Source organism: Chrysemys picta, chromosome 6 (genome assembly GCF_011386835.1).
Source record: "Chrysemys picta bellii isolate R12L10 chromosome 6, ASM1138683v2, whole genome shotgun sequence".
Classification (NCBI taxonomy): Eukaryota; Metazoa; Chordata; order Testudines; family Emydidae; genus Chrysemys; species Chrysemys picta.
Window position 1 is genome coordinate 50,396,415 of NC_088796.1, and position 19,447 is coordinate 50,415,861.

Sequence of the window (19,447 nt, forward strand, 5' to 3'; positions counted from 1 at the left end):
TCACCTCAAAGCAACCTCAAGTTCACTAGTGATATTGGATGAACTGGGAAGAGGAACTAGCACACATGAAGGAATCACTGTTGCTTATGCTATACTTGAACATTTTATTAGAGATGTAAGTGTTTAATCTGTCATACACTTTTAAATGTATTTGTTTCTGTATTAAAGGAGAACTCTGAATGCTACGCTAAGCACGTCTGCAGGGATTTTTTTTTCCTTTATGGAGCGGTGTGTGTGTGTGTGTGTGTGTGTGTGTGTGTGTGTGTGTGTTGTTTGAGGTGTGTGTGCAGCCAGATATCACCAACACATGATCAGATGAGGGATTGCAAGCAGGACTGTAAAGCATTTCAAGACATTAAGAGTCATCTCTACCCTAAAGATTCCTGTCAATATAGTCCAAGACAAACCTGAAAAGCTCCTTGATATTCTCCATGACTCTATATCAGGTCATTATCTCTCCCAATACATGAAGATCTATTAGACCCTCCTAACTACCGTGGCAAACCCCTGCCTCATTGGCTCCAACATCTTAGAGAGAAGACTGCTGCTATCAAGTCCTCTGTCAAGGGTTCGAACAATTTTACACTGATACCACACCAGGCTCACTGGTAGTGGCAGCAGCCAATGAGAAGACTCACTGGGGTAAGAAAGGTCAACACCTAAAGACAAAGAGACCAAGAAGCTGGACTTGTTTCACAGGAAAAGCCATTCCACCTGTAGTTTGCATATATGATGCCTCTTTTCATACCTCGATCCACCCAGCCCACAGAAGGTGTCTAAGCTTCCTAGTGGGAGGCTGCCATTACCACTATAGAGTACTGCCATTCGGTCTGTCCACAGCTGGGCACAAAGTGCCATGCAGTAGTGGCAGCTAACCTCAGGAAACTGGGAATCCAAGTGTTCCCAGTCTGACATGACTGTCTGATTCGTGGGAAGTCTTGTCAATATGTAGCAGACTTCATCCAGCAGATTCTGCTTCTGTTCATCCAATTAAGTGTGAAAATAAACAAAGACAAGTCAATACCGATCCTGACACAAAAAAAGAGTTCATTGGGGCCATTCTGGTATGTTTGGTTATAAGTGAGCAGTTCTGAAACAATTGTGTGGCAGGATAAAGACACATCAATTTATGTTGGGTAATGGGAGACTGCTCTTCAGTCCCATACAATGTTTGCTAAATCTTTTTCTTCTAATGATTTTAAGGATGTCAGCAAGAGTGCTTCTTTAACTGAGACAAATTACTACATTAATTCCCATTCTCCAACTATTACTCTTTGCAAGACCAAACTACGATGATTGTCCAGAGGTCTCTTCAGAGTGAAACACTGCTTGAGTGCGCAAATTCCAGAGGCCATGAGTTGATTCTGCACCTACATTTGGGAATACCAATACCTGCCACTGTCGGCTATGCCTTGATTCCTCTTCTATTCTGAATATTAAGTTCTGTAACAAAGCCTAGATTTCCCCACCATAAATGAGGCACCCAGACACTTTGTTTAATGAAGTCTTCCCCCTTGCCTTAAATGTGACATTTATTTGATTCACTTAGCAGAACAGAATAAACAAACAAACCAACAAAAAAACACCACCAGGATCTCTCCACTTCAGGTCCCAGCTCTGCTGCCTCTGTTTGACATTAATAAAAGTGCTTACAAGAAAGAGAAACAAACTGTCCAAAGCATAGAAGAATCATTCTTCATTACAGTCTATCTTCACTAGAGTCCTTACTGTGGGCTAGCAGGTCTCTTAAGTTCCCGGGCCTTTTCAAGAGATATTAAGCAGGTTATGCTCTTCCAGCAGGGTTTATTGTCAAAATAACAAGGACCACATGCCAAGTAAACTCACTTGTTTAAACCTCTGCTGGTTTTATAGAATTCCTGAAGCAGATACAGGTATTGTGGGTTTACTTGCCTTTGAGCAAGCCAGATTACTGGTGACCTGGAAAGATTCTTCCCTAGAATCCTGCAAGGTCAGTACATCCCATCACTTTAGGGCACATTTGTTACTTACATATCATTATACTACAGGATATTTCTTTTGTTTAGAATGTCTTTGCTTTTGCATCTGTGTATTATTGTAACTTTTTAAAAAGAGGTTTAGAATTGTATGAGATGTTGAATAATAATTCAAGCCCTATGTTTTTGTCCTTGGAACAAGAAGAAAAGTTTTATAGGAAGCCAATTTGATTTTCAAAAGTATTGAGTTTTTTATGCTTGTTTTCCAAAACACAGGGTCTTTTGATCTGAATTTAATAAATTAAACAAACTGCCTTGTTTTCGGTTGCAGAATGGGTGCTGCAGACAACATATACAAGGGTCGGAGTACTTTCATGGAAGAACTAACAGATACAGCAGAGATAATAAGAAAAGCGACCTCAAGTTCACTAGTAATATTGGATGAACTGGGGAGAGGAACTAGCACACACGATGGAATTGCTATTGCCTATGCTACACTTGAACATTTTATCAGAGATGTAAGTGTTTAAAATGTATTTGTATCTGTATTGCAGGGGAACTCTGACTGCTACGCTAAGCAGGTCTGCAAGCTGGTTTTTTCCTTTGTGGAGCAATGTGCACATGTTCAGCTTCACAGAGTGAAGAGCTATGGAAAAGAGGACACCAGTGCTAAACGTCTGTTTAAAAAAATATTCATACATGTGTCTCTTTTGCTGTAGGTGAAATCATTGACACTGTTTGTCACTCACTACCCTTCAGTATGTGATCTAGAAAAGATATACCCAGAGCAGGTTGGGAACTACCACATGGCCTTCCTGGTGAATGAAGAAGAAAGTGAACAACAAAAAGGTACAGTATGAAATTGTCTGAGATTACTAGTATTATGGATATAAAGATATAGGTTGAGATTTGGGTATTTAAACACAAATATGATAAAGATATATGTCTGAATCCACTAGACTGCTTTAAGAATCTTCGTCTATATCTTAAATCTCTTGTTTGCTTGAAAACTGAAAAATGTTTATTTCTTTGTTTCATGATTAATTAGCCTGAGGATATATTGTTTATTTAAACTGTAAATATATCAGAACAGGAACCTTTTGTCTCCTTATTTGTACACCCAGCACCTAGTACACTTTGAACACCAGATTTTAAAATATTATATATTGTTATTGTTTACATGATATTCTCAAGCTAACTGGTTTAAAAAGTGTGCTCAATTAATTGTAATTACTTCAAAAACTCGCACTGGCATATATGCACATAACTCTCATTTCTGTCAGTGTAAGCCATCAACCAACATGTAACGGGTAGAATTTGACCTTAGTGTTATGTTTTATTTAAATGACAAGAAATGAGGATATATGCATTTTGAGCACTGATTGTCTAAAGTCATGCTCTAATTGGCTGATGTTTTTTATGATGTCATACCTACGGTGGCATTCCTAATGAAGGGAATCACCTGCCTGATCATCAAACTATCTCATTCACACAAAAAAAAAATCAATATTTAAATGTTATGGTCTGGTTATCAGGCTGATGTGATATTCTCATTATGTTAATGAGATGAGAAGAAAATTAATATTAAATGTTTCCTCTTCTTTGAACATGGACCCCTTTCTTCATATTGTGCATGCTCTATTAACTTTCTAGATAGCAGTGTTACCGTATTTTCCGGCGTATAAGACGACATTTTAACCCAGGAAAATCTTCTCCGAAATCGGGGGTCGTCTTATACGCCGGGTGCTGAAACCTCCGAGCTGAATCTGCGGCACCACATATGTCTCCCGGGCTGCGGCGGCTGCCTCCGCTCCCTCCCGCCCTGACAGGAGCGTGGGAACCAGCTGCGGCTGCCGCGGAGTGCCCGGGCGGGGGGATCCCTACGGGGAAAGGGAGCCACGATCCGCACGGGAGCAGGCCAGGGGCGGATCGGGGCGAACAGCGGGGGGCGGGAGGGCATCTTGCCCCAAGGGGTGACGGCTCCCGGACAGAGAGAGTGAGCGAGCCGGGGACCATCGAGGCTCAGCTGATTAAGACCACGCTGAGCGAACACAGTCCCGGCTCCAGAGACAGCGCTGAGCCCTATCAGCTGCCGAGCCAGTGCGCCGGACGCCGTGTTGTGCGGGAAGCCAGGCAAGCTGGGTCCCCTGCAGCCCCAGCCCGCGGGGCCCAGAGGGCTGCGAACCAGCCCCACATGTGGGGGGAGGGAGGGCACTGCCACGTGCCCAATCGCACCGGACACCGCACCATGGGGGGGGGGGCTGCTCTAGTCTGTGTGTAATGTGCAGGCTGGCACGGCACCGACCCTGCGGCGAAGCGCGGGGCGGGGGGGAATTAGCCGGGCACGTTACTGAAGTCCAAGCCCATGGCCAGAGCTTGTGCAGCGCAGCCCGCTCGCTTCCAGGGCTCCTAAGTAGCCAGCGCGCCTCTTCTGGTGCACGTCCTGGGCAGGGCAGCCCGAGCGGCTGGCTCTGCTTGTAGGTAACCAAGGGGCGGACTGGCTTGATTTGGAGCCGACTGTTACAGCTCTGCGGAAGCATAGGGCTGGGAGTCTTATGGGAAGTGCCGCAGGGTGGCCCCAGGGAAGCGCTGCGCTAAATGAGAGCAGAGAGGTGGGAATCCCGCCTTTTAATGGATGAGAGCGCGCAGCCAGGGCCGGGAATAAATGATTCTGGGAATAAACCCAGAGCTAAAGAAGCGCCCTGCGTATGCGCCAAAACTTGTCTCTTACACCCTGTTGGTTGGGGGGTCGTCTTATACGCCCAGTCGTCTTATACGCCGGAAAATACGGTAGTTGGTCTGAGCATGCACCCTGCCTGTATTTTCATGTTTCCTCTCCTGAGAACATATAAGGGGTGCAGTCCTATCTCTTCCCCCCCGCCCCTCCACATCCCCACCACCATCATAGGCTGTGAGCAGGAGCTCAGCGGTGTCTATTACTACCCTTATCTCTTTCTTTTGTTTATCTTCAGATTTGAATAACTTCAACAGAGTTAGACTTTTTGGTGTATTTTGCAAAGTTTTTGCTTGGCTCAGCCTCTATTTTATGCTCTGTTAAACCTCTCCTGCTTTGTTGTCGGCCTCCCTTCTTTGTCATGTTTTGGGATGGCAGAGGACAACTCTACTGGCTTGAAGCCATGGCATTGAGTTCAAAACAGCACTCAAAGGATGAGTCAACCTGAGCTTCACCACTGAGAGCTCCTCATTGTTTTCCAAAGAAAAGAGGAACGATTGAATGGCAGTGATTGGGGGTCAATTTATCTTGTGTGTTCTCAACACAAAGCCTGAATAAGTGGGGTATGCACTGGGGATCTCCACAGGGACAGAGGAAAGGAATCATCATGGTTGCAACAGCCGTGATGACTTTTGTGCTCCCACCTGAACCTTTGGACGACCACCCTTATCTGTAACTTCCAACTGTAACTGCAGCTCCACCATCCCCACCCTCTACTCTTCCTCTAATCAAACCCAGGCACCTAACTCACTGTTGACCAGAGAGCCTTTCGGTGTGCTGGGTGTGCAGAGCCCCAGCGTGCACGAGTCCTGGCACTTTCTCCACTCCTCCATGTCTGTTCAGGAATATTGGAGAGACATGATATTATGTTCTGGAGAACTAGTTTTATGTATTTAAACTGTACTCTAAGGGTATGTCTACCCTGCTCACTACTTACGGCAGCGTGTAGGGTACATACACTGCACACCCCAGCAACATGGGTATATAGAACAGTGTAGCCAGTGAGGCATTGCTTAGGTGAGTAAAGATACATATGAACCTTTAGGGTACATATCGTACACCACTCTCTACGTGCCCGAGCATTGCCTCCCCTGTCTACACTGCTACTTTTAGCAGTGTAGAGTCCCACTGTCTCACCACTGCTAGCACCTTTCCCTGCCACAGGAGCTGCTAGAGCCTTTCTCAGGGCTTGTCTATACTTACCAGAGGATCGACGTTGCCGCAATCAATGCATCGGTGGTCAATAGAGTGTCTCCCATCGACATCACCCCGTGTTAAGTTGGTCTAAGCTACGTCAATTTGAGTTAAACTATTCACATAACTCAAATTGCGTAGCTTAGATCGACTTTTCTCTTTAGTGTAGACAAGGCCTCAGCCACAGAAAAAGGACTGGCAGTGAGGAGAGGCTCTGGCAGGGTGGAGGCTGCAGAGAGAGACTCTGGCAGCTCCCTGCTGCCGGAGCCTTTTCCAAATGCATTCCGCTGCCACAGCCTTTCACTGATGTGTGTAGAGACATACCACAGTGAGATGAAGCTTGCTTTTCATTGTGATGTGTACCTACACATATCCTACATGTTGCCAGCAGTGGTGTCCAGTGTAAATGTAGCCTAAATTAGTATCAGTAACTTTACCAGCCTTACAAAGAGATAGGGCCCAATTCTGTAGCTTCTCCACACACAAACTTCTCAATGATCAGGCCCCAAATGAGAATAAAGCTATTGGAAAGGGGCTATGCAAAGTATACTAGCTAGCTAGGAGACATTTTGGCACTTGAAATAATCCATCTTTTTTTTGGCTTAATGTTCCTTGTAGGGTATGGTTATTAAGGAGGATACATGACCTCCTGAAGTCCCTTCCAACCCTGATATTCTGTGATTCTATGAATTGTACGGATAATATGTTGTTGTTCTGTCAACTTAATCTTCAGGACCTTGAGTTTTATTGATACAATAGTGATTTTTTTTTTTACTTATTCTCTAGGATCTGAAGATGAAGAGAATCCTGAATTTATCACTTTTCTTTATCAAATAACTAGAGGAGTTGCTGCAAGGAGTTATGGACTAAATGTTGCTAAACTAGCAGATGTTCCTGAAGAAATCTTAAAGAAGGCAGCTCACAAATCAAAGGAGCTTGAGGGATTAGTGAATATGAAAAGGTCAGAATAATTGTGATGAATTCTTCTGTTTGTAATGAAACCTTCAGATGTGAGTAGGGGAGCTTTCTCCAGTAAATGGGGTATCAGAAAGAGCATTAAGAGTTATACCAGACACACTTAAATACTTAATTAAGATACAATGAAAACAGCTCTTGAAAAAGTGTATGAAATCATGCTGTCCTTTTTAATCAAAGCTTTATAAATTAAATAACTGAAATTAGTTGTATATTCAGTCACCCTATCAAAGGTTTAAACTACCTAAAATATGCAGTATGTCTAGTTCATATTTTAAAAAAACAGTGTAGGCAGAAACAATTTTGAATCTTTTACAGCAATTTTTAGTAAGCTAATTTGTTCGTCTAAAATAGTGGTTCTTAACCTGGGGTGCACCCCCTGGGGGTGTGAGATGCCCTTTCTGGGGGTGCGAGACATGCCAGATTTTTTTAGAAGGTAAAACATAGAAAACAAAAATTAAGCACAGGCACGTAAGTACAACTACTTTGTTTAATCAAACCTATGTATTTATTAACATAATTTTTTTAACAATTACTGTAATATACAAACAAAAAATATATCTAGGTTTAAAGAACTGACCTACTTCAACGATTTTTGATAAGGGGTGCGAGAACAGGCTGCAGTAAAGGTTAAGAACCACTGGTCTAAAACATATTTTTACTTCAGGAAGAAAATAAATATAAATGTGATGTCTATTTACATAACTTTTTATTTATTAATAGGTACTAAAAAGATTAGTTGATGTCTTAAAATACTTAGCCCAGATATTTTTAATTTAGAAAATAATTTAAACTTATTTACTTAAGAGTTTAGAGTTTGCTAGCTATTTATAAAAATAGAGAAGGACCTGGAGAGCTTTGTTTCTGATTTAAATAAGAGTATATCTTTGTATTAGTTTTAATAAACCTCAAAACTTTACATTTTCCGGAAATTTAGGGATTTTAATGTTTTTACTGATATTGAACTTCAGATATGTGCTTATACATATACTGTACATTACGTAGGTGTCACAGGGTGACACTGACCCTTTAAGAAGGAAGAAGCCAATGTACCTGTAATTAATCATCTGCTTCCCAATTAGGCTTAAGAGAAGGCACCTGGGCCATATAAATGGGAAGAGACTGAGACAGTGGAGGAGTTGGTCAGGTGAAGGGCAGGTGAGAACTGCCTGGGAGTGAGATACTGGCAGCTGAGAGCTGCCAGAGCCCAGGAGACTAGGAGGTTCCTGAGGGAAGCTGTACATCAGTGATACTCAGACTGAGGTTTGAGAGCCGAAGTGGCTCTTTAATGTGTCTCTTGTGGCTCTTTGATATATCTTTAATATAGATATTAAAACACGATGTGATTTAATTATTAACCAACCAATTACTATGTTATTAACCAATTGTGGTTGATAAAATATAATACTTGGTCAGTCATTTTGCTGTGAGAAGTTTATTGAGAGAGAGTAAATGTAAAAGTGAATTCACACTACTGTGGCTCTGTTGGGTAATGTTGATCGCTAATTTGGCTCCTGAACCACTGAGGCCTGAGTATTACTGCTGTACATGGTTCCTGGGGAAAGGCTGAAGGCAGGAGAACAGCAAGAGAGGTTTGTTGGCTGACTTCCTCAAGCCCAAAGAGCCAGGGCTGGAGACCATTGAGTAGCAGCGGAATTTGTCTGCTAACCACTAAAATGAAGATCCAAAGCTGAGGGCTGGAGAGGGCTGAAAGCAAAGGAGCTGCGAAGGGGCTTATACACTGATGTCTTCATGCTGGAGAGGGGGCCTAGGGGAACGGTGAGGATGATCTCCCAGCAGAGGGTCTGTGGAGGTTCCCACTGGGAAGAATGGGGTTATGCTCCAGGTGGAAGGGCTGGGTTGGCTATCCTGGGAGAGAGACAGAAAAGGAGTGATAAGGAGCCCAGGTGTGTTGGAAGATGCTAGAATTTGGCATGTGCTATGTTGATGGACGAGAGAATGTGTGATTTTTAAGGACTATCTGCAGGGGGGTGATAAATGGACTATGTTTGGGATCTTTTGTTATCAACTGTTTTGCACTCTTTTGGTAATAAACTGGCCCCAAAGTAGGGTATGACTGAGGTAAGAAGTCTGGCATGGAGTTACTGTGGCCTCTCAAGGAGGGAAACTGAGGAAGGCATACTGTTTCAGCCCTAGTCTGCCACTACAGGGTGCTCTAGTTGGGCCTGTCTTATACAATAGGTGATGGATGATTCTCTAGTGTATTAACTGGCATAACTTCTTATAGACCTTATAACATTTTAACAACTGTATGTAAACAGGTTAGTCAGAAGTACAGATAGGTACTGTAAATACTTTTTTCTACATCTGATTTAAAGACTCATAAAATGTTGAAGTCTGTAAGGATTCATCTGTTTATGTTGTTGGTTTGTACATAATGGATCTGCACTGTAAGATGACTTCTACAAACTTTAATGATTTTTTCTGATTCTCATCTGAAATGTCAAATCAAACCAGCTCTTAGCTATGTAATATAGATCAAGCTCTTTCTGATTATCATAAATAATATAGGCAGAAGGATTTCCAGGGCAAATTTTTTAGGTCCTAATTATTTTGGGATACAAACAATTCCTTTGAAGCTAAGCAGTCTACAGAGCTTAAAGCCAATTCTTATACTGTCATGTTTTAAGAACAGAACAATAAAACCTTAATATATACATAGAAGATATATAAAGGGTTGAAGAAAAATTATGCAGTAATTTATACTTGTCAGTATTATATGGCCCATAATTCAAATGTAAAACCTCAAGTTGCTCATAAATGTCTTAATTTTATCATCTGCTGTGTGAGCTTCTAAAGTCATTAAAAACTGCTATGCAAAGAGAAAAAAATTTAAACCAGCTAAGGCAGTGTTATAACCTAACCTTAGTTGAGTAGGTAATGTTAATTCTGGCTTGTCTGAATTTTCCAGTTCTTATAATTAAGCTTACATAGTTATTCTTTTAAGATAGCTTTTTATATGTAGTTTTTTAAAAAGATAAAAAGCAAAAAAAAATTCATTTGTTGGCAACTGTAGTAAACCCCTCACCAGGAATCATCACCAAGATTTGAACTTTGTGCCTTCAGTACTCCAGCACAGCATTCTACCACCTGAACTACAGAACTAACTACGCTAGCTGTCAGCAGGAGAAGGCTGTTATCTTGTGTGGACCAGCCACTAGACAACAACACCACAAGAAACTGAAATATATGAGTGGCCTCTTTTACAGACAACCTAGACAAAGAGAAAATCACGGTGGGTTCTTTCTGAGAGGCAATGTGGCTAAGTAGATGGGAGTTGAGTTCCCATATTAGAGGTCAGGGTTCTGCTCCAAACTTATGAAATCTTTCAGTGGGGTATGAGGTTTTCCTTAATAAGATTTGTGAAGGGTACAAAATTTGCAGCAGTAGTCAGTAGAAGTGAGTCTTGAACTCAGAGCCTCCTGCTTTCTGGTACAATGCCCATCTCCCTGAGGCAACATCCAGATAATCCATTTGCATGTTTGGATTTTGTCCTAACTATAAATATTGAAGTGACACAATAGGGCACTGAGTGTACGCTGCCATAATGTTATGAGATTTTGGTATGCTGCCAAAACCAAGCTCAACTGTGGGAACCACAGATGGAAAATAGTGATTTTCAACAGTTTACAACTCTGCCTAATCTCTATGGAATTACATGGTGCTATGGAATTACGGGGGGGATAGCTCAGTGGTATGAGCATTGGCCTGCTAAACCCAGGGTTGTGAGTTCAATCCTTGAGGGGGCCATTTAGGGAACTGGGGTAAAAAACTGTCTGGGGATTGGTCCCGCTTTGAGCAGGGGGTTGGACTAGATGACCTCCTGAGGTCCCTTCCAACCCTGATATTCTAAGATTCTATGACAGCAAAAGGCACCTCCTTGATTCAAAACTATTCCCCTGCTAAATGTAAAAAGTCCTGCTGCAAACCATAGGGATATCAGAGTTCTTCAGAAAATGTCACAAGCATTGTTTATTATGAAAAGTTTTAGGTCTTTTCTTCTGGAATGAAGTGTTAAAAAGTTGAGAGATCAAGTATTCACAAATCAGGAAATGTAGAGTTATGCTTGATAGCTGACCCTTAACACTGCAATGGTATGCATATGCCTTAAAATATGTTTTCACTTGGTATTGTATAGCATTGTATATTTGTCAAATAATAGAATAAATAATAATAGTATTAATAAACTGCAAAGTGGAAATTACTATTCAATCTTGCATACAGTCCACATACTGTACTGCTATGTAATTCAGACTCTTCAGCTACTTGCATAATTTAGGCGATGTACATAGTATTATAATTTTATATAATTTTCAGTCTTTGTTTTGATGATTTTGATGTTTCATCATCTTCACCTGTTTTTAAACAAGGAAGTACCTTATTGTGTAAACTCCAGTTTCAATATGTCTGGTGGTATTACTGGTCCAGGAAGTGCACATGCTGCTGTAGACCTCTTGCATATACTTTGCAGATAACATCCTTTTATTCATGATTCCTTCAAGAATCTGGGGCCTAAAATAATGTGTTATCTAGTCCAAAATTTCAAACATGTCATTCGATTGCATATCATAAGAAGTTTTCCATCTGTATAGTGCCTAATTCTTTGTTCCAGTTTTTACTTTTTGATAAAAACATTTTCTTCTAGTATATCTATACATGCCATTAATTTCAGTTTTATAATCTTAATAATATCAGTGTTTTGCAGATGTTCTTACCCAAAGAATGTGACTTTAACCATTTTTAATAATAATTAGTTTTGTTGCTTTATATTTCTGACTCTTAAAATTATAAGAAAATTGCAGATTTGCTACAATATCCCCATTTCTTTAATCTGCAGCAATAATTTGTGATATGCTATTTGTCAGATACAAAAGCTTTGTTGGACTGATAGTAATTAGTACTGCATGGGAAATGGTTTTCCTATTCCATGAACATTTTTGAGATTTCCTGGGCAGGTGCCCTGACTCACCAGACTGCTGGCTATTCTAGAATGGGTGTATCTCAGTGTCTCCTGTTGGATCTGTTTCCCTTTGTATAATTAAATATTAATTGGGCCAGAAAAAGAAAGCAACTCACTCTATATCCTAATGGTTAGGACATACACTTGGGATGTGAGAGACCCAGGTTCCAATTATTGGTCTGAGTTGAGAAACCTTTTTGTTGAAATATCTCCATTTCTTTGATCTGCAGCATTACTTTGTGATATACTCTTTGTCAAAGACAAAAGCGTTATTGGGCTGATAGTAATTAGGTCATAGGAAATGGTTTTCCTGTCCTATGATAATTTTTGAAATTTCAAAATGTTCCCATTCTACATCAGAACAAAATTGAGACCTTTTGATGAATCAGCATTTTCTGACAAAAAATACCCAACAGGGTTCTAATAGTAATATTAAATATTTTGAATGTTTACATTTTAAAATGAAATCTTCAAAAAAAGAAAAGCACTCATATTTTTGGGATACAAAGATTTCTTAGAATTGTGCAGTATGGTCAGTTAGATAATATGCATCTATTATTTACTTGTAGATGCATCTTCTTCTGTTAACACGACTCTTGACAGATAGGGTCACGGGCAGTTGACAAGAAGTGGTTCCTTCCCACTGGAATTTAGTATACTCTCAGCTGCTTCCCATCTGGAAATGTGGACATGATCTTGAGGATCAAAATTGGATCCTTACATAGCAATATACTGTGCTACCACTAGACCTACAAGGCCAGCTGACTCGTCAATTTTTTCTGTACCTCATTGCATGTTATATGGGAAAATTAATTGGATATATCTAAGGACTTCACTAGCTTTTCATATTCATGTGAAATATCAGAAACACATTCTCACTCATGTTAAATATCTTGCTGCTACTTAGTTTCTCTGACTCACTATCTTTCTTGGGTCTCAAAAATTAAAAAAAGGAATTGGATGTGTGCATTTACTTACAAATTATGAGAATATATCTCAAATTTCTTCTAGTCTCTTCCATTGCTGAAATATATACTTGTTGATATATATATATCAATATATATACTGCTATTGAATGACTGTTGGTATTGTTTTTAACATTCTTATCTATGTAAAGCACTTTCCTATTTCTCTTCATTGACATATATTGTGCTCAGTCTTTTGTGCCATTTGCTTGTTGCTTTCTGTACCGTGGCAGCCTCATGAAGATAATTTGTTGCATTTCATGAGCCTATCATAGTGACCAAAAATATTAAATGTATATTGTAGAAAATTTTACCCACATATTTACAGTGGGCACTGTTAACATAGTGTTTTGACTTATTGGAAGATTTTACTTTGAGCTCATAAGTCTTGCTCCTTTTTTTACAGCATGCAAAATACTTTAAAACAATTTCCATGTTTTCAGTGGCTAATTGATATATTTGTAAATTTAAATACATGTCCTTATTTTGATTTTTGTGGTTTTGTTTTTCAGAAAAAGGCTAAAATCTTTTGCCAGAATATGGAATATAAATGATTCCCAGGAACTACAAAAATGGAATAGTGTGTGTGAAACTGGAGATGAATGAATAGACCATTTTTAATGCCTCAGATCCTACCTATTTGAAGCCTGTAGTAATTAACAAAATATGAGCAATTCAAAATATACTACTGTACAGAGTAATGTATTTGAATAATGTGCAATTTCATATACGTTAAGTGGACCGTATATCTATTGGGGGGTTACCTTTTGAAAACAAGGAACATTATAATATACTCCACATTTAATTTTTAAAGACAAGCTCATTTTATGGAATTTCTCTACCCTACCCTCTTAGTTTATTAAAAAAATGAATAAATAAGTGCAAAGCGACTAGTTGCATTTGATAAAGTTTACAGTGTGACTAGAAAATATTAATAATTATGTTTGTAAATTGTTAGAAAATCATTTTATTAAAATAAAATAATGGCTTTAAAGATTATTGTACTTTGATTTCTGAAGAAAATAATATTGCTGTGTGTGTGTGTTATACTGGAAAATTTTAATTCAGCTGTTCATTCACTGTATTTGATTTAGGGATATGCAGCTCTTCACATTCACACACTACATTGTTTCATATTTACCTTTGATTCAGTAATATAAAGGACATTGTCAACTTGATTATTTTTATATTGGCCAATTTTTAAAAATATTCAAGATTCTGGTAAAGCACCCTTTAAACAATGTTTAAAATTAAACATTAAAATTTTTAGCAAAACTATGCATTGGGTGTGGAGATAAGGGGATTTCTGTTCTGCTGCTCATGCTTATAAAGGTGTTATCAGCAGGCTTGAAGAGCACAGCACCAAATGTGCTCAAGCTCACTTTTCCTCTCCGTGCTCACAGTGGTCTGCTGCCTCTTCAGTTTCGACTTTGGCTTTACTGCTGCTATTGGCACTTCCTAGCAGAGTCTGTAAAAAGACTACATCTAAGTTTCTTCCAGGGCAGTGTGTGAGAGTGATATCAGCATGTTAATGCGTAAGACAGTGAGGGTGCAACCAAAACTGTGGAAGTAGCAATCCATAAAGTCCCGTTGACTGTAAGTTTTTTTTTTTTAGTTGAAGTGATGTTAGATGTTTCTAGTACAAGCATAAGTTTGCAGATCGAAATGTGATTTGAGTATTGCTGCTATGAAAATCACCTGTATCACCTGGATCGATCAGTCTTCAGCTGTCGTTAAGACTGCGCCTATCACAACACGTCCACCATTCTTGCCTTTCTTCTCCAAGTTTGTCCAAAACGTTTTACAATGTCATCTTCCCACCTTCTAGGAGGCCGACCAGGTGGTCTTTTCTGTTCGCGCGGGTACTATTCAGTAATGATTGCGGTCCACCTATTGTCCGTGAACCGTGCTGTGTGGCCCGCCAATTGTATCTTATTATATCTGCTTTCCACAACAATATCTTTCACACCACTGCGTTCTCTAATCGCTTCATTTGGGATACGATCCAGAAGGGAAATTCCCAACATAGCTCGTTCCATTGCCCTGTCAGCTACCGACAGTTGCATAATCAAGATAAAGTTCATACATTTAAAATTTAGTAAAATATTAATGTTTATCATATGTATAGAACTATTTTATTTCTATAAATCTCCACTCATTTTGTTAAACATCTTATTATTTTGGACATTTGCTATAGGGGAAAGAACAAAATGCATTTTGTCATTTTATTGGAGAAACTGCTGATGAGAACCTGCCTGATTATATTCACAAGAATAAAAAATAATCCAGTTTTTTTTCTAAGTAATGCATTTTAAATGGATCTTAAAATGACTGAAATTGTATCATCATGCCAATGAACGCTATGGCTTTTACAGTGTAAAGAACTAATATAATCCCAAGCTGCACAAATATTTTTTTACGTTTAAAAGTAACTGTCAACCTTATTAGTGAAAGATTTTTTTCAGTGTGCAATCATTCTGCAGCTTACAAAGCATCCTCCAAATATATTACAGAAGCATTTCTGACTCTGGATACTCAAATAGCAGCAGTCAGCATAAGCTTCTCCCCTCATCTCTGGCTAACCGAGAGATCCCATCCCTTCCTCACAAACACTTACTACAATAGTTCATGCACTTATTACTTTCAGATTGGAGTGTTTACCTAGGTCTGGATAAAGAAGTTCACAAGGAAGCTATATGTGTTGCATAACAGCATGGACAATAGCTCATCTTTGAAACAGGATCAGATGAAGAAAGCATCTTTGTGCCAGTGTTCCACAATCTGCACATGGTTCCCCTTTGGCTTCTTGATCCAATTCAGGGTTTTGGTCTTGATCTACAAAGCCCTTTATGGATAGGCTCACGCAATGTCAAAGATCATTTCTCCATCTAGGATCCATCATGACAGTTACAATCATCTGGCACAAACTGACTAATAGCATTGAGGTAAAAACTTCAGGGAGGCAGAAAAACAACCATCTGAGTAGCAGGCCCAAGACTCTGGAATACCCTACCAACAGAGATGATTTGGGGGCATTAGTGAGCATTTTCTCTTTTCTCTCTCCTTTAGAAGACTGAAATTTCAGTCCCCAAATAGCACCACCTGCTGGTATCCTTCTCTCCATTTGTCCTCCATTGTGGCAGAGAAAGCCAAATGGAATGGGAGAACTCAAAGCTGTGGTTCTCTCTGAGTAGACTAGCTCAGGAACCGCAGAATGGAAGCTCTCCGGTGATTGCTACCAGTCCACATACTCTCGCTCTGCCAAAGGAAGGCGCTTTGGATCAATAGCTTGTTCATAGAGTTTAGGGCCAGAAGGGAGCATTAGGTATCTAGTCTAACTTGGATGTCACAGGTCATTGAATTTTACCCAGCTACTCCTGTGTTGAGCCCACTAACTTGTATTTGGCTAAAGCATGTCTTCCAGAAAGACATCAAGTCTTCTTAGAAGACATCAAGACAATAAGCCACCATTTCCCATGGTAGTTTTTTCTGGTGTTTATTCACCCTTTGTGTTAAATTTGTGCCTTAGTTCTAATTTGAATTTGCCTGTCTTCAGCTTCCAGCCATTGGTTCTTATGCCTTTCTCAACCAGATTAGAGCTTTTTAGTATCCACTGTTTTCTCCCTATGAAGGTACTTGTACAATATAATCAAGTCACCCCTCAATCTCCTTTTTTGATAAGCTAAACAAATTGAACTTTAAAGTATCTCACTGTAAAACATTTTTTTCCAGCCCTCAAATCATTTTTATGGCTCTTTTGCACCCTAACCAGTTTTTTGACATCCTTTTAAAAATGTGGATGCCAGAACTGTACACAGGATTCCAGGTGTATAACTTTGCATTTGGCTGTATTAAAACACATTTTGTTTGAATGGACCCAGCTTCCAAGTGATTTAGATTACTCTGTATGACTGTCCTGTCCTCATCATTATTTACATCAGAGGTTGTCAAACTGATCCGCGGACCACTGTTCAGGTGGTCCGCGGATATTTCCCTCTAAGGTGCACGCCTGGGCGGCGGCACATGAGAATTAAGGGACACCCACCTAATTAGTGGAGCCGTGCAGGCATGGCTCCACTAATTAGATGTCTGGACCCTGGAGAAGACACATGTGTAAGGTGAGGTGGTGGCCTTGGGGAGACTAGGGGGTAGGTGGGAGGGGGCAGTGGGGTGAGAAGAGAGGGTGGGGGGAATTTGGGACATGCAGGGCTGCGGCGGCCGGAGAGGCAACTTTCCCCAGCTCCAGGGCTCCGGCTGCTGAAGAGAGACTGCCCTCCTTCCCAGCATGTGTTCTGTGGCTGCTGTGGCAGGGGAGAGACCCTTCTCCTTCCCAGCCCCCGCTCTGGGGCTGCCGCAGTGGGGGTGGAGAGGGCACATCTATCGCATTAGAAAGGTAAGACTACTGATATTAAAATATGAGTTGTGTGCTTTTATTTGTAGAACAAAAAATCTTCTATTATTAAGTTATTTTTATATAGCGTTTTTATCCAAAGCACTTTACAATAATTAGCTAATGGTATAAACAACATTGGAAAGATCATTAAGTGGCCCTTACAGTATAGATCACCCTTGGTGATAGATACGGGAGGGAGTGCAAATCTGTAGGGTGGGGTTTGGTGGTTAAAAATCAGTAGCTCCCTGTGGAATACCCTTACCAGGATAACAAAAGGGAAGCATTAGCTGCAGTTAGCCTATCTTACAAAGTGTTTAGGGACTCTGCTCTCTTCTAGGAGAGCTTCCACTCTAAAAGCTTATTCCCCCATCTGGACCAAATTCAGTGTTTGGTGTCAAGAGCACAGAGTAAATCCAAGAGATCCTGGGAGTCAAGTTATTGTGGACTTCTTCCAAGAAGAAATGGATAAGGGACTTCAGCCAATCACCATAGCACTCCAGGTGTCAGTCCTCAGTAGTGTTTGCAGGATCCTCGGGCTCTCTGGCCGAGAACCCTCAGTATCCAGGTTCCTCAGAGCAGTTAGACTGTCCAGACCAGCAGTTAGATGGTTCTTTCCTAAGTGGGACCTACCACTGGTGTTGAAATCCCTAACCACTCATCCCTTTGAACCTCTGATATCTGTATCGCCATTTTACCTTCTTCCTCAAAATCTGTTTTCTGGTTGCCATTACGTCTGCCCGCCAAGTTTCAGAACTGGCAGCCTTATTTATGCAGGAATGTCACTGTGTGTTCAGTGAGAACAAAGTGGTGCTTAGAACTCCAGAAATGTTCTTGCCTAAAGTGAAATCTCCTTTATGTGCCTAGCAGGAGATTGTTCTCCCTTCATTCTGTTCAACCCCACAGTAACTGACAGAGACTATGGCACATCTTGGATGTCAGAAGAGCACTGAAGACTCATATCAAGCATACAGAATCCACAAGGAGATTGGGCGCTCTATTCATTTTCTTTCACCCAAGATATCACTGGTCTACAATTTTTGAGAAGTCTCCTGCTTCAGAGATAAAATGTGCTATTTATTATGTATTTTGATGTGCTGAATTCAAATATGACAATTAAAACAAGTGATTGGCTACTGGTTCTAAGATATTTAAGTTTTTACATTTTATGTCTATGTATATTGTGTAGATAGTAGAGTTTTAATCATAAATTGTAAACTTAGGTCTTTTCATGTGTTTATGGTTGCTTTACATGATAAGATTTCACCTATCCTGTTTATGTAACACTTTAAAAATCAGCAAAAGAGTTTTATATAAATAAAATTTATTATGAAACAAAAGGCAAAAAACTATTATGTACATAGTTTAGTCCTATTCAGTGTCTACTCGGCGCTTCTTGGCTTGTCTCTTGTATTCATTAAATGGAGATCTCTTGTCACTGTCCAGCAATAGTCTGCAACCATTGATGGGCTCCATTTGCCCTGATAGCGTTTCTCCATTATTGCAATGTCCTGGTGAAATCGCTCGCCGTGCTCATCGCTCACTGCTCCGCAGTTCGGTGGAAAAAAATCTAGATGAGAGTGCAAAAAATGTATCTTTAGTGACATGTTGCAACTAAGCCTTTTGTATGCCTTGAGGAGGTTTTCCACCAACAACGTGTAGTTCTCTGCCTTGTTGTTTCCGAGGAAATTTATTGCCACTAACTGGAAGGCTTTCCATGCCGTCTTTTCCTTGCCACGCAGTGCATGGTCAAATGCATCATCTCGAAGAAGTTCACGAATCTGAGGACCAACAAAGACACCTTCCTTTATCTTAGCTTCACTTAACCTTGGAAATTTTCCACGGAGATACTTGAAAGCTGCTTGTGTTTTGTCAATGGCCTTGACAAAGTTCTTCATCAGACCCAGCTTGATGTGTAAGGGTGGTAACAAAATCTTTCCTTGATTCAAACAAGTGGTGGATGCTGAACACTTTTCCTCCCAGACTCCAATGACTGTCAGAGTGGCCAATCTTTCTTGATGTAGTGGGAATCTCTTGCACGACTATCCCATTCGCAGAGAAAACAGCAGTACTTAGTGTATCCAGTCTGCAGACCAAGCAAGAGAGCAACAACCTTCAAATTTCCACAAAGCTGCCACTGATGTTGGTCATAGTTTATGCACCTCAAAAGTTGTTTCATGTTGTCATAGGTTTCCTTCATATGGACTGCATGATCAACTGGAATTGATGGCAAAACATTGCCATTATGCAGTA

The 19,447-nt window shown here is 40.3% G+C and overlaps 1 protein-coding gene across 9 annotated transcripts in view; it reads left to right on the top strand.

The window, feature by feature from the left end:
• Positions 1-13,798, top strand: part of MSH3 (mutS homolog 3) — a 198,101-nt gene extending 184,303 nt beyond the window's left edge. For 5 of the 9 annotated variants that reach the window (XM_042855881.2, XM_042855882.2, XM_065550148.1 and 2 more), the window contains 4 exons: positions 2,287-2,473; positions 2,675-2,804; positions 6,670-6,844; positions 13,317-13,798. In XM_042855881.2, coding sequence (XP_042711815.2) covers positions 2,287-2,473; positions 2,675-2,804; positions 6,670-6,844; positions 13,317-13,410 — 586 coding nt within the window. In that variant the 3' untranslated portion in view covers positions 13,411-13,798. Of the gene's footprint in view, positions 1-2,286; positions 2,474-2,674; positions 2,805-6,669; positions 6,845-9,895; positions 10,115-13,316 lie in introns of those variants that run through there. The other 4 variants (XM_065550149.1, XM_042855880.2, XM_024104527.3 and 1 more) reach the window with 3 other exon arrangements.
• Positions 13,799-19,447: the final 5,649 nt, after the last annotated feature.